This window comes from Momordica charantia (assembly GCF_013281855.1).
Source record: "Momordica charantia cultivar OHB3-1 chromosome 8 unlocalized genomic scaffold, Mcharantia_2.0 BLBB01000008.1, whole genome shotgun sequence".
NCBI lineage: Eukaryota > Viridiplantae > Streptophyta > Magnoliopsida > Cucurbitales > Cucurbitaceae > Momordica > Momordica charantia.
In genome coordinates this window covers 15,666,862-15,691,413 of record NW_028275166.1, presented here as the reverse complement: position 1 = coordinate 15,691,413, position 24,552 = coordinate 15,666,862, and the positions used below count along the sequence as shown (strand labels likewise).

General features: G+C 38.3%; 2 protein-coding genes across 4 annotated transcripts; both read right to left on the bottom strand.

The window, feature by feature from the left end:
• Positions 1-4,165: 4,165 nt before the first annotated feature.
• On the bottom strand, positions 4,166-6,938 carry LOC111024457 (uncharacterized). Of its 3 annotated transcripts, none has more exons than XM_088127148.1 (3): positions 6,753-6,938; positions 4,412-6,447; positions 4,166-4,307 (listed from the first exon to the last, which is right to left on the bottom strand). In XM_088127148.1, exons 2-3 carry the CDS (start codon positions 4,884-4,886, stop codon positions 4,300-4,302), a joined length of 483 nt encoding a protein of 160 aa, XP_087983274.1. In that variant the 5' UTR covers positions 4,887-6,447; positions 6,753-6,938; the 3' UTR covers positions 4,166-4,299. The 3 variants fall into 3 exon arrangements, with proteins under 3 accessions (XP_087983274.1, XP_087983273.1, XP_022157844.1); XM_088127147.1 differs by having other exon boundaries at positions 4,412-4,887; XM_022302152.2 differs by having other exon boundaries at positions 4,412-6,938.
• A 16,682-nt stretch (positions 6,939-23,620) lies between these two features.
• Positions 23,621-24,247, bottom strand: LOC148209612 (uncharacterized). The gene has a single exon (XM_088126928.1). The coding sequence runs from the start codon at positions 24,245-24,247 to the stop codon at positions 23,621-23,623; it is 627 nt and encodes a 208-aa protein (XP_087983054.1).
• Between the last annotated feature and the right edge of the window lie 305 nt (positions 24,248-24,552).

Below are 24,552 nucleotides of genomic sequence, written 5' to 3'. Positions count from 1 at the left end.
TTTAAATATTTTGTCCAAATTTCTCAAATTGATATCATATATCAATTACTTAATCATATCTCATATGATTAACCTAATTCATACGATTTGAATTATTCCTTTAAATTATTCCAAGTTTATTCCTATATGAGCTAGCCAGGGGACCTTATGGACCTACAGATCATGAGCTCCAACGATGCGAGATTAACCGGTTAAACTCTTTAACCTAGTTAACCAACAATCGTTAACTACGCGGTCACTCCACTAAAGCCCGTAGCTGCACTCTCGTCACTGTAGATATATTATGTCCATTTGATATAACCATGATCGGTAAGTCGACCCTTCACAGGTTGTTCGTAATTACAGCTGGGTCAAAATACCGCTTTACCCCTGTAATTACCTCTTGTTCCTTAAGTCCCACTAATCCTCTGATGAACAATGATTTGTAGTCCAACTATCAAATCAAAATATCCTCTCAAACCTTTTGATGAGGGTGACGCCAATTGTTCAAGACCTGGATTCAGCCCTTAAGAGAACAACCTCTCTACTATCCCAAAATTGGGTAGAAGTGAATTCCTTCTTGCACCCTATGTCCCTGGCTATCTACCGGGTCTTACCCCTGAAATGGGAGGCTTATTGAGCCAGCGCTGTTCAGCTGCTCTCACCCATGCAGATTTAAGGATAATCCCGAGTAAACAGAAGTTCATAGTTAGCTCAGGATTAAGATCGAGTTACCTAGGCCATCAAAGTTGAGATAGTCAGTTTCAAACAGTAAAACGGTGTTATAAAGTAAAAGTGACTATCTCATGGTCCGGTCTTATGCAAACTCTTTGCACGGGACACCCCCACTCGCATGTCTTCACATGAACGAATTAGGATCACATCGTTTGTACTAGCTACAAAGTGGGCCGCATCCATAGTGTCCCCAAAATAAGGCGCCCAACCTTATTCCTATACTATAGACCATTTAGACTGTTAACTCAAACTTGATCCATATTTATGTCTCTTACATAGAGTTTGAGTCTCAGGTAACAGTCTAGGATCCTTTATTTTATTGGATTTTGATATAGTAAGAACATTTTATTGGATCAATAACTACTTATTGATTAAAATCTTCAATAACAACTTTATTGAATGATAAAAGTATATCTGTCATTTTCAAACTATGAGTTTTAGGACATAAAACCCAACAAACTCCCACTTGGACTAAAACTCCAATGGTACATTTTATTGAGTTTAAGTGAGAAAATACAAGAAGATTGGGCATACATCAGATACACGCCGAATTATTCTCCCACTTATCCTAGTTTACAAAACTCGTAGTCCTAGACTCTCTAGGTGACCCTCAAACACTTTAGCCGAGAGGGCCTTAGTAAATGGATCAGCAAGATTCTCTTCCGAGGCTATCTGAGTGACGACCACGTCTCCCCGGTTTACTATCTCCCTTATGAGATGGTATTTCCGCTCAATATGCTTTGCGCGCTTATGGCTTCTAGGTTCCTTGGAATTTGCAACTGCTCCACTGTTATCACAAAAGAGAGTGATGGGCAGATGTATGTCTGGAACTACTTCCAGATCAGTCAAGAATTTCCTGAGCCACACTGCTTCCTTTGCTGCTTCACAAGCAGCTACATATTCAGCTTCCATTGTGGAGTCTGCAATGCAAGTTTGCTTTACACTTCTCCACACTACTGCTCCTCCATTCAAAGTGAACACTGATCCCGATGTAGATTTTCTAGCATCTTTATCGGTCTGAAAATCAGAGTCAGTGTATCCAGTAAGGATCAGATCCTTAGCACCATACACGAGCATATAGTTCCTCGTTCTCCTAAGATACTTGAGGATATTTTTAACGGCAGTCCAATGATCATATCCTGGATTAGACTGATATCTGCTGACTATCCCTACTGCATAGCATATGTCAGGTCTAGTACATAACATAGCATACATTAAGATTCCAACAGCTGAAGCGTAGGGAATATGTCTCATCCCCTCAATTTCTTGAGGTGTCTTAGGACACTGTTCCTGAGACAGGTGAATTCCATGTCTAAAAGGTAATAAACCTCTTTTGGAATTCTGCATCTTATATCTAGACAACATTTTGTCGATATAAGTTGCTTGAGACATGGCTAGTGTCTTGTTCTTTCGGTTCCGAACTATTTGGATCCCTAGAACATGCTGTGCATCTCCCAAATCTTTCATTTGGAATTGCTTAGCTAGCCATTTTTTAACGTCAGACAGAAAACCTACATCATTCCCAATGAGTAGGATGTCGTCAACGTACAAAACTAGAAACGCTACAGTGGAATTGACGATTTTCTTATATACACAAGGTTCGTCAACATTTTGCTCAAAGCCATAAGATTTGATCGCAATATCAAATCTTATATTCCAGGACCGAGATGCTTGCTTCAATCCATAAATGGATCTTTGAAGCTTAAAAACCTTTTGTTCTTGGCCCTGTTCAATGAACCCCTCTGGTTGGACCATATAGATACTCTCTTCAAGACTTCCATTTAGGAATGCTGTCTTGACATCCATCTGCCAAATTTCATAATCATAAAAAGTGGCGATGGACAAGAGTATCCTAATCGACTTTAGCATGGCAACAGGAAAGAAAGTTTCCTCATAGTCAACTCCCTCTCTCTGGTTGAAACCCTTTGCCACAAGTCGAGCCTTGAAAGTCTGTACTTTCCAGGTATGGTCTCGTTTTCTCTTGTAGATCCATTTACAACCAATTGGCTTTACGTCATTTGGCTGATCTACAAGAACCCAGACCGAATTGGAATACATTGATTCCATTTCAAGGTCCATGGCTTTTATCCATTGGTCTCGGTCCACATCATTCATCGCCTGTTTATAGGTTGATGGATCATCTATGCCGTCATCTGGTATGACGATTTGAGTTTCAGTTAAACCCAAGTAACGGTCAGGCTGAAGAACAACCCTCCCTCTACGTCGAGGCATTCTCAACTCATGAGAAGGATGTGACTGACCATAAATGTTAGTTCCATCAACTACTTTAGTTGATGAACTAGCTCTTTCTGCAGTGTTTTTGGACATCTCATTCAATACTAGCCTACTTCGAGGTTGATGACTCCTAATGTGGTCTTCCTCTAAGAATGTGGCATTTGTCAACACAAATACTTTATTCTCTTGAGGATTATAAAACAAACCACCTTTTGATTCTTTTGGGTAACCTACAAATAGGCATAATTTTGAATGTCGTTCTAATTTCTTAGGGTTTTGCACCAACACGTGTGCTGGGCAGCCCCAAATCCTAAAGTGACGTAAACTACCTTTACGCCCTTTCCATAGCTCATAAGGTGTATCAGAAACACTCTTAGAGGGAACATTGTTCAAAATGTAGACAGCGGTCTCTAACGCATGTCGCCAAAAGGAATCAGGTAATTGAGCATAGCTCATCATAGAGCGAACCATGTCTAACAAGGTTCGGTTTCTTCTTTCAGATACACCGTTCTGTTGAGGCATATTAGGTGCAGAAAGTTGTGACTGAATTCCATGTTCTATCAAATAGTCTTGGAATTTCAAGTCCATGTACTCTCCAACTCGATCCGATCGAAGTGTCTTTATTGATTTACCTAATTGGTTTTCAACTTCTGCCTTATATTCCTTGAACTTTTCAAGGGTTTCAGACTTGTGATGCATTAGGTAAATATGACCATACCTAGAATAATCATCAATGAAGCTGATGAAATATTCATACCCACCTCGAGCTCTTACGTTCATCGGTCCACAAAGGTCTGAGTGACGAGCTCTAAGGGTATCGTGGCTCTAAGACCTTTTCCAGTAAAAGATCTTTTAGTCATCTTTCCCTCAAGACAGGACTCGCACGGTGGTAAGGAGTCATCTTCTAACTTAAGTCCACTCTTAACCAGCCTCTCAATCCTATTGAGATTTATATGTCCAAGTCTTAAGTGCCATAAAAAAGCGTTAGAAGAAACCTTTTGTCTTTTATTCTGAGTTTCGACAGTTCTAAACATCTCAGTCATAAAGATAAAATTTGCTCTGGTTGGTCTTAACTTATATAAGTTGTTTTCGAGTATAGCAGAACAAATTTGAATACCTTTTCTGAATATGAACGCTTCATTAATTTCAAAGAATATCCTATACATTTGTTCTAATAAACATGAGATACATATTAAGTTCTTTTTCATAAGAGGAACATACAAAACATTTTCTAGTAAAATGTATCTATCATCAAAAAACAACTTTAAATCTCCCACTGCTTTGGCTGAGACAACATCTCCAGTTCCAACTTTGAGAATTATCTCGCCTTCTTCCAGCTTCTTCCAGGAACTAGTTTCCTGAAATGAGAAACAAATATGGTTAGTGGCTCCTGAATCAAGTATCCAGGTGGAAGTATCATACTTCACTAAACATGTTTCAACAACTAGTAAATCGTATTTACCTGTCGTTGCTTTCTCTGCTGCTTCATCAATAGTGGCCCCGTTCACTTCAGCAGTATTGAAGTGGACCATCATGTCCAGGACATGTTCTCTAACAGAGGTCCCCTCCTTCATATGCTCATTGTAAACATATTTAAGTGCCTCGTGCCTCAAGGTCGATGAAGGTTCCCCAAACATCGCCTTTAATGAATCCATGATTTCCTTTGCAGTCATCAAGGGTTCATGTTTCTTTGCCAATACATCAGTCATGCTGGCAAGAATGTAGACACGGGCCTTATCGTTGGCCTTGACCCATCGATCAAATGCTTCCCGAACATTTCGGTTGGCATTTGTGGCAGGGGTTTGTGGACATTCCTCAGTTAAGACGAATCGTAGGTCATCGACGACTAGTATCGTATTGAGATTGTTTTTCCACGTTGAATAATTGACCCCGTTTAGTTTTTCCGAAGCTAAGAGTTGAACTATTGAGCTATTCATGCTGAAAAACAAACATACTTTATAGTAGTTTCTAAATCCAATTTTAAGTTTAGCAAATTCTAATAAAGTACCCAATTTTTATTTATATTTGCAACGATACTTCAATGGTTTAGAACAGCCTCCACCGAGAGGCAGTCAACCATTCCTCCATTGAATTAAGACAATCTTGACTAAATGCTAATACCAGAATAACTGTTATTCCTATAGCCTTTAGTTATCGTTTGGTTTGGTCAAGAATATACTAACTCTTAGTAATTCTTGTAAGTGTGACCTTCCACTTTTAGACTTCTAAGATTAGGATCAATATGCTCCCGAAATTGGAAAGTCAAGATTGAAAACGAATCTAAGAAATCCTATCCTTTTAGGAGTTCGCGGTGTTCCGAATCCTATAATACCACCCTCCGATTGGTAAGGTCGCTCCAGGGCAGACATGCAGGCGCATTATAGGACTCTCACGGTGCGACCTAATGGAAGAGACCGTAGGATTTTGTTGACACTAATCCTTCACCCACTTACTATGAACTACTTCCCCTATTCACCCTGTTCATAACCCATGCAAACACTCTCCGAAGGGAGGCCGCTCCTAGGGCGGCACGAAGCCAAGCATGGATCTCACGCTGTGAACTCTTAGGGATGCTAGAGCTAATAGTACGTTACTAATCTCCAGCTAAAGTGTTCTAGACGGTTTTAGGGTATATTTTCACTTTAGGCATATATTCAGGCTAAATAAACATATCCTAAGTCTAGTGATTCATCCAAATGTAACTCTTATATTGGATTTAAACCTACGATGTCTAAGTGATAAACCAATTTTATTACCTCACACCGCTCACGCATGCTCATGAAATTGGTTAACGCAACTCAAGAACCGACTCAATCTCCAGGTAGGGGGTGTTCCGTAAACCGTCAACTTAAATACCCCCAGCCATAGACAAGATTTTATCGGGTGAGTGTTCATGTTTTACCAATTTATGAGTAACGACCTAGTTTTTGCCTATGAAAACTTTTGCATTGGCCATTTAACCCTAAGTGAGCATGCATATTATCTTTATTATGGATTTTAATGTCTATCTCTTTTATAACACTTATAAACTATAGGCATGCTCCATAACCATACATTCAAATCATAATTTGAATCTATCATGCATACTATACATTATAACTACTTATAAGATATCTCATGCATGATACATGCTTAATCCTATGGTGGGATTTTAAATCTAAATGGCATACATTATGCACATTCAATATAAAACATTTAATTCATACATTCATAATGCATAATTAAATCAACAATTAAATTGGACCGGTTTTGGCATCCTTACAACTAAATTAAACTAAATTATTACAAAATTTTTTTGTAGAAACTTGAACCGACCTCGAACCTCTTCAAACCGGACCTCCAAGAACCCAAACCGGCTTGAAACAGCACGAACCGGACCAAAAAGGGAGGAAAACCGAACCGGGTCGAAAGCTTTGTCGCAGGCGGGTTTGAAGCTAAATTTCAGCCTTTATCTCTTTGAATTTGACCAATATTACAACCTAATTCCAACTCTAATGACTTCGGAAAAAAAAATAATAACAAATAAAAGGACATAATTACAAGCCAAAATTAAGAGGATTGTCAAAACCGTAATATATCCAATTTAATTCAACCACAACATTCATCAAATGAATTTGTACCCACCATATGCAAATGAATGTTATTCTAGATGCTCTGATACCACATGATAGAGAAAATACATACATGCGCAGCGGAAGTGAGCAAGAATCGAAATAACAATCTAGATGCATAATACAACCTAGGATTAAACATGCATGATCATACATTATGATGCTTAGAGATAAGTAGAGAAAAATACAAACCTTTGTAGCTTTTCAAAAATCTTCAAATAGCTCCAATGAAGGACCACCAAGAGATCTTCCTAACTATTCTCAAGGCTTGGAATAGAGTGGTGAGACTCTTTTTAGAGAAGGAAAAAATTAGAGAAAAGTGGAGCTAAAAGGAGTGATGTAAGCTTTTTGAAAACACATCAAATGGCCAAAGGTTCCAAGAAATCTTGATGTTTGAACAAAAGTCTTCTTAAATAGGCAAATTACATGCAACTCTTGCATGTCAAAGTTCACCAAAAGCTTACAACACATATTCCACTCATGCATGGCATGACTAAGTGTCAAAATGCATGTCTAAGTTCACCAAAAGCTTACAACACACATTCCACTCATGCATGGCATGACTAAGTGTCAAAATGCATGTCTAAGTTCACCAAAAGCTTACAACACACATTTCTCATGCATGGCATGGCTAAGTGTCAAAATGCATGTTTAAGTTCACAAAAAACTCAACTACTCCGATTCTGACTTAAGCATCGGAGTCTGTGTGGCAAGAGCCACACTAGTCTTTAATGTTATTCTGTTTTGCAGGTTTCGTTGATACCTTTTATTGTTGAAGATTGGTGTGAATTTGGTGAATCTCAAGAGGCCAAATTTCTGCATCAACACCTACCAAGTCACATAAAACTGGAATAGTAATGCAAGACTAATAGGACATAAAACTAAACTACCCATTAGACAACTATAAATACGTCATCATTTCACCTAATCAGGTATGAGAATCTGTCTGATCTGCTTAGCTCATTTCTTAAGCTAACTTGAACATGAGAGGGTGTTCTATCTATTTTTGTAGGTCTCCCCGATCACCTCATTCCGAACCAGTTCGCCAGTACTCATTGCAGGTCCCTCTATGGTACTTGGGTAGATTTTGACATCAAACACCACTCATTTTAAATTTGAGGTACATACATGACTGGAGAGAAAATATAATTTCCTTTTCGAGGGCTTCAAGTCTTCCATTTAATAGCACTACTAATGAATTAAGATCATTTTGTTGCTAATAATTATTTTGATGTAGTTGAAAAAATGATAAGATGCATCAACATGTAAGGGTGGAATTTGGTACATCTTTTAATTTAAACACTTGTTTATTCTTATTTAGTAATAACTCTGAGGTACTTTGTAAATTATATTAAAATTAACTTTTTGGATAATCATCTCTCAAGTGTTTTTGTTTTTAGCCAACATGAGCAACTCAACGGTAATTGACACGTACTTTTTCCTTCGAGATCGGAGGTTTGATTCTCCATATCTCCAAATTGTTTATTTTTGTCTATGCACTTTCATTTTGGTCATTGTACTTTCAAATTGTTCATTTGATCCCTATATACTTTCAACTTTGGTATATTTTATAGGGGTAAGCCTCGGTCGGTCGGAGAAATTTTTTTTTATCTCTTTGTACAAACCGAGCGTTCAACCGACTGTTCGATCGATCAGTTTGATCGGTTTTTGGTCGATGCTAAACTCAAAATAAAGACTTCTTCAAATGGGTGATGGTGTGACTAAAATGCAGACATGATTTGAGGAGGGAAGATAGAGAAGAACGAATGAAGAGAAGAACGTGGAGGAAGAAAGAGAAGAAAAATGGTGAGAGAATGGAAAAGAGAAGCGGATACTGAGAGGAAAGAATGAAAGAAATTGAAATTGAAAAATTGTTAAGCAATGGCTCCTATAAAGCCACGTAGGTGGACAAGAAAAGTCATAAAATAAAATAATAAATAAATAAATATAAATTATGATACACATGAATGTTGTGAAATGATGAGACTGACTGACCTGACTATATAGTTACCAACTTTTTTTTTATTGTTTTCTTTCTTTTCAATTCATTTCTCCCTCTCTTTTTTCCCTCTCTTTTCTTTTTCTCCCACTTTCCTTCTCTCATTTCCTCTCTCTACTCCTACCATCTTTTTTTCTTTCCATCTTCTTGTAGCTCTCCTCTCGTGAAATGCTGGAAATGTTGGAATGAAACTTTGGATTTTCTTTTTGATATAAATCGGTTGGTCGATTGGTTTTTTTGATATTAAAAGAGCCGACCGACCGACTAATCAGTTTTTCACAGTGAAGAATTGACACCGACCAACTCATCCCATAAACCGATCGACCGATCGATTCGATCGATTTTAGTCGGTCGGATCGGTTTTTAAGCTTGGTTTGTTCACCCCTAATATTTTAGTCCTTATATGCTTTTAAATTGTTCATTTTGATCCATATACTTTTAAAAAATTACCATTTTGATCTCTTAATTTTATTTTTAACATGAGGTTACACTCAATATATTTCTTGAAATGTAATCATGACTTTATATTAAAGATTTTAATTATGTGTATAATTTGTGTTAAAATTTTATAAATAGAGACCGAAATGGTCACTTTTAAAAATTATAGAGACCAAAATAAATATTTTTGAAAGTACCGATTACTCTAATTTACATATTTTTTATTGAATTTATAAAAGTTATTTATTTATTAAATTAGTACATTTGTTAGATCTCACATCCTACTTGAATTTTAAAAATGTATAAGAAGAAATTGCAAAAATTTTAATTCAAAAGGACATGATGTAACCTCCCCCCAACTTATAATTTCAACGTGTGAATGTGAATACTAAATAAAATTTATAATGTTGATATGATAAATGATAGCCACTAACTCTTCATACTCATAATCAATTGGTTCTGACTTATTCGTGATTTATTATTATTTCTTTTAATACCTATCCGCATTTTAGGTGCACGTTTTGCAACATGTGGTGAAATAATTTGTTAGGAACTTAATTAGGCTTCTTCTTAGTTATTACAAATTTCCAGTGGATTAACCTAAAAACCATCATACGACTGCTTTTGTAATATGTCTATGCCACTTGTTAAGGATCCACCTTTTTCATTTAGTTAATTATTTATTATTTTCTTTATCTTTATGAGAACTGAGATTTCATTTTTCATTCTATTGAAAACGGTTAAAATCCATATAAATGAATTATCCATAATCTCCCTAGTTCCCAAGTCCATTCATCTTGCAGGAAACATATCTCCTTCTTCCTTTTCTGTAACATCTGCTACCATTAATTTAATTCCTCAGGCTCAGGGTGAGAGCAATTCCATGGCCCAATCATCTTCCACTTCTTCCCCACAACCACATGCTTCTTCTTCTTCCATCAATGAGGAAGTTGAGGTTGTTGTTGAACCCAATCCCATTCCTCCGTCGTCTACGGCTGACGACGCCCAACTGGAACCCACTGCCGATCAGTTAAATAGCACGGCTACTGTGGAGAGCCACACACTAGTAACCGGTCAAAAAAGCTTTAAATTTTAAAACTTCATATTTCTTTGATATTGCAGAAACCGCGGATGTTGAACTGGCAATGCCTGTTTCGTCGTGGAGAACTTCGTGTTAGAACATGACGGTAAAAAAAGTTTAATGCTATGTTTGTTACCTCACATTTTGAAAGATTTCAAAATCATGAATTTTAAATGAATTTGATTGTTTGGTATTATAGGAATGATTTGAAATTAAACTTTCATTTAAATATCTAAATTTTTTAATTTTTTTTAATTAACTAACTTTACATTAAAAAAAATTAGTATTTCAATCTCATCATTAATTTTTCATTATCGTTTCCAGGTTCTATTTTAATATGAAAACCTTGAGTGAATAGTAATTTCAGTTATTGACATTCATTTTTTCCATAAAAGAATCCAAAATAATTTTGATATGACATTTATTTACTTCATTTACCCACTAAATAAAATATTTGGCAAAATACAATTTTGACTTTTTGAGATTTGTTATTTACTCGTTGAAGTCATTGAGCTTATTTTAATGGTCACCTATTTTAGCACTCAAATACAGTAATAAATTCAGTTGGGATAATTTTTCAAATGTGCCACCTCATTTAAAAATGATCGCATAGCAATGCCAAATCCATATTTCCCTTCTTCAACTAGAAAGACAAGCAATCTTATTCCCATTTAATAAATGATGAATTTCTAACATTCTCTCATACCCTTCATCCATGGACTATATTTACCTATAACCCTATTATTATAACAAACTTTCTTTTTCTTCTTGTGGGATCATTATTCTCTGTTTTTCTAGGGAAAAAAAAAAAAAAACTCTCAAAATCTATCCTACACCTTCATCTTCAATCTTCATAGATATTATTTTCCCATTACCTTCTTAACTATTGTCTACGGGTGAGCAAACCACCCCAAAAAACTGATTCGCCTGCTTAAAACCGACTAAGCTGATATTGTTAGGTCGGTTTGATACAAATTTTGATTGGAGTCGATTTTGTCATTACAAAACTGATTCGTCAATAGTTGGTTTGATGGGAAAAGTAATTTCCGACCGAACCGATCGTCTTCCAAAATTTATTTTTAAAAATTAGTATTTTAATAAAATGTAAAAATACTATGCAATCTAAATAAAATCCTAATAAAATTTTGAAAACAGCAAAGTTCTCTATTTTAAAAATTATTTGTCTAAAATTTTATACATTTTAGAAAAGAATCGATAATTGCAACTAGCTGCAATTATTGATTTTTCCTATTGTCTTGACACGTGTCTCAACATAATTAGATACAAAAAAGAGAGCTTGCAAAAAACGAAGCCCTTGTAGAGACGCTCAAAGCCCAAGGACAGGTGGCGGTCATCAGAAACGACACTGTTTGGGTCACTGCAAGGGGTAAAGAAATAGCTTCCACCTTCCCTCCTGAAGAAGAAGCTACCTTCTCTAACCCAGTCATATCGGCCATAAAAATGGTGTATTTTCCCTATAAGACAATAGATGATGACAAAGTCCAGAAAGTTGGTGTTCGTGAAATAAAAAACATCCAACATCAACTCAATTACTCGAACAAGATTCTTTATGAAGTTTCTAAAGCTGTTCAAAGAATTGAGAACCCGGTTCCTCCCATCATCTCGGAGAACCCAGAGATCCCACAAGCGGACCCCTACCAGCCTATTTTTCAACCTAACAGTTTCAAGATTGGAACTCTCAAGGAGGACCCCTCCGATCTCTTATTCGAGATCAACAAAAGACTTTCTTCTTTGTCCATCGATAAAGGAGACTCTTCAAAGAAGGCTGATGTTGCTAAGAGCATAAACGTAGTTGCTAAAATACCCACAACGGCTCAAGGCTCATCTTTAACAATTCTACCGGTAACTATGCATACGAAAATGAAAAATCATTATCCTCAACCATCTCCTCCTGATCTAGGATAGGATCATCTCCGTCATGATCACACTACAACAAATTTGCTATTTCATGATGGGCATTGCCCGACATTAAATATTAACCATGTCGGTCACTGACCGACATCTATACGAGTGTCCTTGTTTCCCTTTCATGTCGGACAGTTTTAAGGTCGGACATTGCCCGTCATGTATATTTTCTTTCCATCCGGACATGGCCGTCATGAAACGACCCTTTTAAGGTCGGGCATTGCCCGTCATGTATATTGTTTTCCATGACGGACGTGTCGTCATGAAAGAATAACCATGACCGGTGACGACCGACATCTTTATTTGTGACTGTCATTGTATGTGCGACATTGTTTGTACGTCATCTTTTGTGTGACATTGTTTGTACGTCATTGTATCTACATCGATATGTGCGTCATGGAATGACTATATTTCGTGACAGATATTGACAGTCATTATTTTGTGAATAAATAAATTAAAAAATAGTTGGTTGCCCAGACGTGGCTAACCAACTATATATATTTCCTTCACACCTATGATAATATCTGAATATGCAACTAAAACTTTTAACACATTCATCCATTATAAAACAATATCTATTCTAAAATTTAACTCAAAAACTAACCTTAGACTGAAAACACAAATAATCAAAAAGTACAAATTTCAACATAACCTCTCCACTTTTAGAATAACTCAAAACTAGCCAACAATTTATCTCTCAATTCCAACCTATTCTATAAAAGCTTAACAAAAACACAAACAATCAAGAGTAAGTACAAATTTCATCATGACCTCCCCACTTTAGAATATAACTCAAAACTAACCAACCAATATATCTCCTTCCAACCTATTCTCACAAAATAATTCTCAATATTATTGAAACTCATAAACTAATATGCAAGTAAAACTAATTTCTACATCACGATCTTCTAAAACACAACTCAAGAACTAACCTTAAACTCAAAACACAAATAATCAAAAGTACAAATTTCAACATAACCTCTCCACTTTTAGAATAACTCAAAACTAGCATGGTTATAAACAAAACAAACACTTCTATATGAACACCCTTCCACACAAGAACAAATGGGACCGCCCGTCCCTCCAACAAAACTACATTCAGCATAAGAATCCAGACTTCAGCATCATCTAGTCAAATACTTCTATAATAATCCAAAACTAATATGTTATGCAGTACCTTTCAAACTTCAAACTTCAAACATATTATAAACAAGACAAAGTATTTCTGATCTACCAATTACTATACAGAAAGTAGTCTGAACCAAATACTTACATCAAATAAACACAACTAATGAATCCATAGGTACTACACAAATCGTCCAACAAAAGATGCTCATTCTATTCGAACATCGTCGATTTCTTCTTGTTGATAGGCAATTTTTGTATTAAACTACAAAAAAAGAAAAAGAAAGATAATACTAATATAATGACAAATCGTATATAAACACATAAAGGTATATGATAATACGTACAAGTTCAGTAATAGGAGTATGAGGGTTCCGCACTATTTCTCGTATATACTTTTGCAAATAGTACCCACACTCGATAGAACCTGGTTGTCGAGGACACTACATAGAGAAAATTTGAAAAATAACAAAATTATGAGTTCAATAATGCAGATCGCTCCATCCAAATTTCGCCTTCAAATTATATAACTTCAATAATGCAGATATTTTGGTAAAGTTCTTACAATTTGGATATAATGGTTTCTTCGCATCACCTAGTAGCTCCTCGAAATTTTGTGGATTATCGTCAAAGTAATCATATGCAGCCTCAAACATCCCTATTGTGTCATCAAAATCGTCATTCTCAACTTCTTCTTGTGCACTAGTAGACATATTTTCGATGTTTCTCTTTATCGATATTGATTCACCATGCCAAATCCATGTCTTATAGCTTTGATCAATACCATAAACAAATAAGTGATCTCTTACTACATTCATATTTTGAGACTTTGCATTTACACACTTTAAACATGGGCAAGAAATGACATTTGATCTTTTTGAATGTCGTAATCCATTTTCAATGAACATCTCAACCCCTAAACTATACTCGATTGACATTCTATTTTTTGTCATCCACGACTTATCCATAATTAAATTTATGAAAGTATGATCTAAAAAAAAAAAAACAACAACAAACATAGTTAAGTTTGTGTACTTCGTCGAGTTCTTAAAAAGTAAAATAGGAACGATTAAGAAATAAAGCTTGTCAAAGAGCAAAAAGAAAAGTCGAAAATAATAGCCGAAACGTATGCATATGAATACAACAATTTGCAGAAAACCCAGATTTGAGAACAATTTGGAATACACAAAGGCGAAGAACATTTTTTACCCAAAAAAATACCATTAACAGACACCAAGATTCAATTCTCTTGCAACAATCCCAAATATGGGGTATCCTGTACTTGAGATGTCATCTATAATGATTTTAACATTACTTTTAGAATTATAAAAAATGCATTTTAAGTAATTAAAAGCTATTTTTGAAATCTATCTGGATGATGAACTATACTAACTAATGAAGTAAAACAAAAGAAGCCATGTGATAGCGGAAATTTTCAGTACATGCATTGTCTTGGATGACTGTATTTATAGATGAACTATAACTTATCACAACAAAAACAAGCAACTCTTATCAGAAAACTGCTTAAACCAGATTTTTAACTAAGTTAAAATCCATAAGTTAAGAACGATATATCCTAACACAATAAGCAAAAATTCATAGAACTAGAAAGAAAACTTAAAGAGTCATGAAGACATGTTAATATCAAGATTAAAACTATCCAAGAAAATTAATTTTGAGCAGTAAAGTTAGCTACAAAAAATTGGTAAGCAAATCCCACCATTCTTATCATGAAAATATGTTAATATCAAGATTAAAACTATCCTCATGACCTTTGTTTTAGCAGGTTCTTAATTTACATTACATAAGTGTCTGCACTTGAAAGACCTGGACACTTACAAAGATTCGACACTTCGACAAAAATGCTCATGTAACATGTATCTCAAATATCTTGGATTTTTGAATAATATGCCTTGCCAAGTTGCAAGTAGCAATATCTTGGATTTCTTATGTGAAATTTTTCTTAGTAAAATGTATCTGAAATATTTATCTTAATATTAGGGCTTAGCAAACTCGAAGTTAGAGACGGGTTTCATTGTGCCTTTATAATTTCCTAATTCTAAAAACCATGACTTTTATTTCTATAGGATTCCAGATGAAGAATGCAATAGAAACTAGGTGGGAATAAACAATCCACTAAACTAATACATTAAAGTGATAGAACATCTCAAATGCATTTGCTACACCAATGCCATCAGCAAAATGGAACGATTTTGACCATATTTTTTCCTAAGAAACCAATTTTCATTAAGAGAAATATTAAAAAAAAAGATCTAAAGCGCCCACAAAACAGAAAAGCAACATTATACAAAGTGGAATAGAAAATAAATGTCAATTTTAAAAAATTACCATCTCCAACTTTAAAAAACTTGACTAATATATTAGGATTACACATCCCACCCAAATTTTATGTTCCACCATTGTCCTGATGAATAACATCTTAGCAACTTCTTAAGTTAAAATCTCTCTATCTCAAGTACCACTTCAGTTGGATAAGAGTGACAAATACCAGTTTTGACAGTGTTAGAATAGAAGATTCTAGTACAAAAATGATAAAAACTTGGTGAACTTTTTACAATTACACAAGATACCATAACTGAATCACAGTTAAAAGACTGTTGTTTCGATCAAGATGTATTAGGAATTAATCATATGTATCAGTTTGTTATCTGGGAAGTTTAAGTAAGTCAAATTTTGTTATTTTGTTACTTACTGCTTTCCGTTACTTTGTATTCTAGCCTATATATATGACTTTACTTTCAATAAGAAGTTAAGTCAGATTTCTCACGGTTTGATAAAATGCTTCAACAAAAATCCAATGTCACATTTGCAAACACAATCAGTAGTGAAACATAAATTGGAAACTAAAAGAGAAAACTAAAAAAGACCTAGAAAGCAAAATAAGGCAACAAACATAAATTCACCTTCCTTGGGTCCCAATTTTCACGAGAACGACCTTGGTCTTCTTCGTCTGCTGCTCCACTGCAACACTTATTTCTGAGAGAGAGATAGAGAAGAGAAGAAGAAAAAGTGGGAAATGGGTTAGCTTAGAAGGGATTGTCTTGTGACCCAAATGAGTAAGTGTGACGCCCCAAGATTTCATATGACATCCTAGGCAACGCTACATAATTCTCCTAGCTAACCTTAATTCTAAACACGAGATAAGCAACTCCCTGGAAAATAATTTAGATGAAATAAAGTTTCGACTTCCATACGTTCTATCAGAAATATAAATGTCATAAACTGTCAGGACTTCACCCTCCGTGGGCAATTTAAAAACAACATCTCATATACGCCTCAGTGGCAAAAATTCTTAAATAAATAAAAACAACCGTGCACCTAAACTCCAAAGACAACAACGACGCGTTTACCAGCAACATCTATAACAATTAAAGTAGTTCTAAAGAATACAAAATTTCCTCCGCGGTTCACACCTAGCAATAACATAAATCACAAGGCTACTCGTACCCAACGACCCTCCCCTCTATCCTCACTAACTAAGCTAGTGATCCTTCCTCGGTCAAGCCCACTCCACGTCATCACCGCGGTTGACCCCATTCACACCTGAAAACATATAAGGGTACAAAGGGGGGTGAGTACATAAGGTACTCCGTAAGTAGCACTTCCTAACTAGCACAAAAATCATGCTCACAATCACAACATAAATAACAAAACAATAGCGAGGCAAACAATAAGCAGTGAGATATAGCGAACAAATAACTTGACATTTACATACAACCACCAAGCGTCGAAACTACCAATACCACAACCCATGATTCGCTAGCCCTTGTCTCGTAGTACTAAACCTTCCTCTGCACCCCCCCTGTGCTACTCCCCGCTTAGCTTCTCGTGGCATGGCGGCTCTTGACATTTATACCCAAGTCACCGTGCCCTCTCCTTTTACAGTACTTGATGTTCGACCTTGCCACTTATTCCCAAGGCCTAACACCACTACTTCGCAAGCACCACTCTACTTTAGTCCTTCAAGCCTAACTCCTGGAGTCGCATTGGCCCTTGACATTTATCCCCAAGGCCTCAATACTCCTCTACAGAAACTTGATGTTCGGCCTTGACATTTATTCCCAAGGCCTGAACTGTGCACCGGTCCTTGCCGTTTATCCCCAAGATACCGATGACTTCCCAACGTATTGGTCCTTGACATTTATTCCCAAGACCCCAATACTCATTTACAGAAATTTTGACGCTCGGTCTTGTCATTTATCCCCAAGGCAACTACTCAAGGCTTTGAACCTCCAAGCGATTTATATGCATTTTCCGATCAGACCACCCATAGTTTAACGGACTGCCAACCCGTCCCTTCACCCTTCACCCTTCGCCACTTCATTAACCCTCCCAAGACCACCTACAAGTATATTTTCCACATTCCAATTTACTGCACAGTTCACAGCATGCGTTTCTTTGTAATAAACAAGTCACCACCCAACAGCTCACAACTAAAACAATATAAACTAATTATCAGTTTAACAACGCGAGCATTTCATTTACAACATGTTTGCAAAACGTCATGAGCCAATTATTTTTAACCACAACAATTCAGAATCTACTAGTCACCTCCATCAGTAAGAATAGAAGCATGTTTCCTCATAAGTGTTCAATAATAGAAAGACGACAACAAAATCACTAGAAATTCACAAATCAAAACTAACAATCCCTATATGCACAATTAAACTATTTTAACTAAAAATCAGCATCAAAACCATTCTCTTAACGCTAAATAATGCACGCACTCGCCCCCTGGTGCTACTTACACAACCACGTCTTCAAGTTTGCGTCGATCTCACACCTAAGCACCAAAAACAGAAAATTACAGCAATTTAAATGTACTGTTCAGCCTTCGAAAAACGACTCTACGAGGGTTCAAAGGGCTCCTTACCGCAAAACGACTTCGTGTAGGTGTGGGTAAATTAGATCTAGCTTGCAAAGGTGTGGGTAGCGTAAATCGGGCTTCGAACGGATGAAGATAATCGCCGAACACCACCAAAACACTGCTGTCCACGTTTTTGCAGCAGCGAAAAGTGCCCAAAACGACCTTCAACGACTTCATTTTGATGTTCGTTACTACAAAACAACTTCGCTTAGGTGTGGGTATTCCAAATCGGTTTCGTTTGGATGTGGGTAATCTAAATCTAACTTCGAATATATGTGGGTCAAAGAAAAATTACCGGGTTCCACGGATCTAAGCTATTCGAGGTTGTTAGGCTCGTTGGATCGGAGAAGGGACGCCGCGAAAACAGCCTCACGTATCGATGCCGCCGGCAACAGTCCGAATGTCATGCGCCTCTGCAGCCCATCGCACGCCGCTGCTGCCCGTCGCACGTCGCCGCCGTCTGCCGCCGCTGCCGTCGCACGTCGCTGCTGCCCGTCGCGTGCCGCCGCCTCTGCCGCTGCCCAACGCCGCGCTGCTGCTGCCCGACGCCGCACCTGCTGTTGCCGACGCCCGCGCCTGCTACTGTCCCGTCGTCGGTACTGCTTCGCCGGAGAAAGAATTTCGGATGGGGGGCTGGCGGCTCCAAACGAAAAGGGAGGGTGGAAGAAGATGAGGAAGGAGAACAAGATGGGCTAGGGTTGTTTTGTTTTAAATTCCCCTTTTTCTTTTGTTTTGCAACATAGACCCACTTGGGCTAGTTCCTTTTGTTTAAGGCCGAAAAAACATAACTTAATAAAAACTACACGCTACTAACTCACCACTAAATCTGTAACAACACACACTAGCCGAGATGCCACACTAAAATTAAATAAAAATCACTGATGAATCAAATAAAATAAAAATGAAATAAATAAATAAATCAATAACTAAAATCCATTTTGTTATAAAATTACCCGGAACTCGGGGCAAGCTAACCTGAGTAACGCGGGGCGTTACAGTAAGTGTCTCTCTTCGCTTAACAGTCCGATTCGAACACTCGAGAGATTGAGGTCGTCGCCGTAGAAGAGATGGATGTTGTCACCGTTAGACTTCTCCATTGCTCGTGGCTCCGAAATGTCGTTGTTGACAGGAGCTGGGTTCAAGCGGTGGAGGGAGGCAGATTTCGTTTAGAGTGAAATGTTTTTTTTTCGGTGAAAATTAAAAGTTAGGGTTAAAAAAGTTGGGTCGCCTTTAATGTCGGGCTGAGCCTGACATTAAAGGTATAATTACAATGTCGGGCCTAGCCCGACATTGAAACTTGAATTTTATTATTTTTTAAAATTTTAGCGTTTTTTTACTTTGTTCGACATTGTTTCCTCCGTGTTTTTTTTGTCCGACATTGTTTCCTCCGTGTTTTTTTTTTGTCCGACATTGAAACCCAAATTTGTAGTAGTGTCAACGAACCTATGATGGATCATCAATAGCTACCTGGAATATCAACGAATATTCTGAAGTTCAAATGTTGAATACCTTTCAAGAAATGATGATGGCTGCTATGGCATACAGCACCAAGAAGACAGTCCTAGCAACTGCCCATATCATAATCTCAGGTCTCTCCGGAAACCTAAGAAGCTGGTGGCATAACTAACTCACAAAACAGGATAGGCAAAAGATCTTGACGGCAACCAAGACTGTTGTCAAACAAGAAGGTTCGAATGCCATGGAAGTTGAAGAACAAGACATGGTCAACCAATTGGTCTATGCAATGACAAAGAATTTCATTGGTAGCACCAAAATCAATTTCGACCTCATTACCGAAGCTCTATTAGGACTCTGTTGTCGAAAGATGAGCAACTACAAGTGGTATAAAGACACGTTCTTAACTCGTCTTTATACTATTACGTCATTCAGAGCAGATATCTGGAAAAAAAATTTGTTGAAGGACTTCCGCATTACATTGCTCAAAGATTTTATCAGGCTGCGGCAACCAACTCTACCATCAAACAGATCAACTGGTCTGAGTTAACCATTGGTGATATCACTGCCACAGTTCAAGCGATATTCATTAATATCTGCTTAGAGAATAAGCATACCACCAAAGTTATCAAAGATCCTGATTACCGCAAGGAATTGAGAACTTTCTGCAAACAATACGGTCTTGATTACGAACCCAAAGATGAAAGGAAGAAGCGGAAGAAATCTTCCAACAAACGACTATTTAGTAAGAGTAAGTCAAGAGACCTTGAATTTCCTCGACGCAAGAGGAAATATTACAACAAAAGCAAAAGTGGAAAGAATTATTCCCACAAGACGAATGTCGCTTGCTACAAGTGCAACCGCAAAGGTCATTACACTAACAAATGCCCTTTGAAGGATAAGATCAGGTCTTTGGCGATGGACGAGAAGACACGCAAGTCTGTTCCCTATGCTATCAAAAGCGACAAAGAGAGTTCCTCTCAAACAGAGTCTTCATCTGAAGAAGACGCTATCAATCTCATAAATGAAGAAGACTCAAGTGAAGAAACTTTCTTCTCTCAAAGTGACTCCTCTAACGAAGATGGAGTTATCCCCTGTACTGGCCATTGCGCTGGAAGATGCCACGACCATATCAATGTCATTAGCAAAGATCAAGAAGCACTCTTTGATCTGATTGAGCAATTGCCTGATGAGAATTCCAAACGAAACATGTCTCATCAGACTAAGGGAAAGCCTTGAAGCTGAAACCACTCAAAGGAAGTCAGATCAAATGTAACGACCCAGAATTTCCCACACAATTCTAGGTCACGTTAACTACCCAACTAATTAAACCTGACCCCCAAATACGTCATGCCAACTCCCTATACAAACGAATATATAAAATCAAGTTCCAATTCTCATCAATTTAACGATAAATCAATCTCATAGAATATCATTCAACAACATTTGTGGACCACCTCACGAGGCAAGTTTATTATTCAAACTAGGCAAAACTCAATGAATGGAATAAAACTAAAATAGGCACCTATCCCGAAATGAAACTAACAACAAGGGGGAATCTCCCAATTATTCAAATACGAACAAATAGTTTATTGACCATAACATAAGGTCTTAACTAATCACTTAAGCTAAGCAAGAGTGACTAAGCAGCCTATGGTCCTCGCTCGTCATGTCTCTTCCGTCCCATCACCATGGTCGCCCACGAGTCCTTCACCTGAAACAATCATTGTAGGGGGGGTATATAAAATATACTCCGTAAGTAGCTGTAACGCCCCAAGTCCCTCAGGTTAGTTGGTCTCGAAACAGGAGATTTTTCATTTAATATTAAATTGATTGTTAATTAAATTATCTATATTTATCGGGCTCTAAAAATCCAATTAAATTAATATTTACCGAACTTTATATGTTGGGTCTTGTGTTAAGGGAATGGACTCCTTCTTCTTTGGGCTTGGATGATTGGGCTTTCATTAAGGGAAAATTGGTTTTAAAACAAAACAAAATAGAACCCTAACATTCCTTCCTCTTTTTTTCTTCCTTTTCTTCTTCCCCATTCCTAGCCCTAGCCGACAGCCCCCCCCCCCCCCCAAACTTCTTCTTCTTCTTCTTGGAGCATTCCAGCCGGCGGCACCTTCTTCTCCGGAGAAGCGGCACAGCAGCGGCAGTGAGCTCCACGCCGGCGTCCTCCCGCAGCAGCTCACGGCGGCGCACGAATGATTAGTTGGGTAGTTAATGTGACCTAGAGGTGTGCGGAAAATTCTGGGTCGTTACAGTAGCCCTCACCAACACACACACACATCATGCTCAACTATATCAAGAAACATTCGTAGTCATGCTTTTCAATACATTATGCATTCAAACATAAACACATTCCATAAAATTTAGTGACAACCACAACCAAGAAGCACGTTAACAACCAACCTCTAGTCTCCCTAACATTACAAATACCTCTACGCTTATCACAGTTATCCTAACCTTCCACAGTTATCTCCTTCGAGTAGAGTCGGCCCTTGACCATTTATACCCAGAGCCCCGACACTGCTGCATCGGCCCTTGACCATTTATACCCGAGGCCCTGATGACTTCACCATCTATTGGCCCTTGACCATTTATACCCGAGGCCCCGATGACTTCACCATCTATTGGCCCTTGACCATTTATACCCAAGGCCCCAATAGTCTTCCTTCCAAAGGACTCCTCGTATCGACCCTCGATCATTTATACCCGAGGCCTCGATACTCCATTAGTGACGTATCAGCCCCCGACCATTTATACTCGAGGCCCTGACACCCACTCATTCATTCCCTCCGAGAATCCAACACTCACCAGAGTCTTACTATATACTTTCTTATACCACTAACCCTGCATCTTTCAACTCACAAGTATAATTCAGCATGCTTCCACAACATAGACAACTTTCTAATAATGAGATAATAACCCAATCATGCTCAATATCCAACATAATTATTTAACAAGCATTACTAAGGATAATAGCTCACAAAACACGCCGAACAATTCATGCATATCCAGGCAACAAACATTACCACAGCAATACTCAACAGTTTAGCAAAGCAGAAAACTCACCATTTTCATCGACAAATATCCAACACTACTCCAAGTATATCGACTAACACAACGAGAATTATTTAGCACAATGACGTAACAAAATTAGCATTAAACGCCACGAAATTAGCACGTTAGAGACCATTTAGCATACATTAACGCACGCACACGCCCCTTGTCTACTTACACACAACCGCGCCTTTACGTTTTGCGTTGACCTCACACCTAAGCACACCAAAACTGACTTCGTATAGATGTGGGTCACCTAGATCTAGCTCGCCAAGGTGTGGGTAGCCTAAATCGAGCTTCGAACGGATGTGGGTCACCTCCAAACGTCCTAAACACTGTTGTAATGCACAAATCCCGCCGCTGGAGTTGTCGTTCGTCGGAACGTAACAGCAGGTCGCCGTCGGTTCGCCGCTGTACAGCCCGTTCGCCGTGCGCCGCTGCGGATCTGGCCCGTCGCCGTGTGCCGCCGCGAGGAAGAGCGGTGCTGGTTCGTTGTAGACCGCCAGGGAACGCGTCGCCGCTGCTGCAGACCGCCGGGACGTCGGGGAAGTCACGCCGCTGTTGTCGCTGCTCGATCCAAAGGAGCGTCGCCGCCGCTGCTGTCCAATCCGAAGAAGCGCCGCAGCGCCGCTGCTGCTGCTGCTCGATCCGAAGAAGCTTCGCCGTTCGTGGGTTGCTACTCCACCGTCGTGTCGTCGTCGGCCACCGCTGCACCTCGTCGGGAAACGCTCTTGTGGCTGCCGAACTTTACAACAAGAAGAAGGGGGTGGTGGGCGGCTAGGGTAAGAATGAAGGAGAAGAGGGAGCTGAGGGTTTTCCTTTTCTTTTTTTTTTGTTTTGTTTTAAAACCAAATTACCTCAATGGAGGCCCAACAAGTCCAAGCCCAAGAGAAAAGAAGTCCATCCCCCTTAAAACAAGACCCACCACACGGAGTCCGGTAATTATTAATTTAATTGGAGTTTAGAGCCCGATAAATATAGATAAATTTAATTAACAATCAATTTAAAATTAAATGAAAAATCTCCTGATTCGAGACTAACTAACCTGAGGGACTCGGGGCGTTACAGACTTCCCTCCTTCAAAAACTTTCGTCCCCGAAAGTTGACTGTTCCAACAGTTCAGGGTATCTCGCTTTGATATCGTCCTCCCGCTCCCAAGTAGCTTCTTCCACTTGATGGTTTCTCCACAAAACCTTAACCAAGGGAATCGTCCGGTTCCTCAACAACTTGGTTTCTTTTGCCAAAATTTTGACGGGTACCTCTTCGTAGCACAAGGACTCATCTAGTTGTAATGGTTCAGGGTCCAAAACGTGCGAAGGGTCATGAATGTACTTCCTCAGCATAGACACGTGAAACACATTGTGAATCGCTGCCAACGATGGTGGCAAGGCCAACCTATACGCGACTGGGCCGATACATTCCAAAATTTCAAAAGGCCCAATGAACCTTGCACTGAGCTTTCGTTTCTTCCCAAATTGTAAAATTCCCTTCACGGGTGCCACACGAAGAAACACCCGCTCACCTACCACAAACTCGAGCTCCCTACGCCTAACGTCTGCATAACTCTTTTTGACGGCTCTGTGCAACTTGCATCCTTCCCCTGATCTTTTGAATGACACTGTTAGTCGCCTGCACAAAATCCGGTCCCAAGAGAACTCTTTCTTCGACTTTGTCCCAATTAACCGGAGACCGACACTCCTTCCCATACAGTGCCTCGTATGGGGCCATCCCAATCGTGTCCTGAAAACTGTTATTATAAACGAACTTTATTAGGTAGAGGTACTTGTCCCAACTACCACCAAAGTCTAACATGCAAGCGAACTTTATTAGATCGAAACAACAGTCTACCACCAAAGGGAGTGGGTTTTGCCGAAAAAACAAGGGGAAGAAGAGAGTTGTGTGGGTTTTGGTGGAGTTGTAAAGCTTAGGCAATGGGTCTATTTAAAGCTTTCCCCAAACTAAATCCTAAATGGAAAGGGATTGAGATTTAAGTTCAACTAGGTTTCCTAAA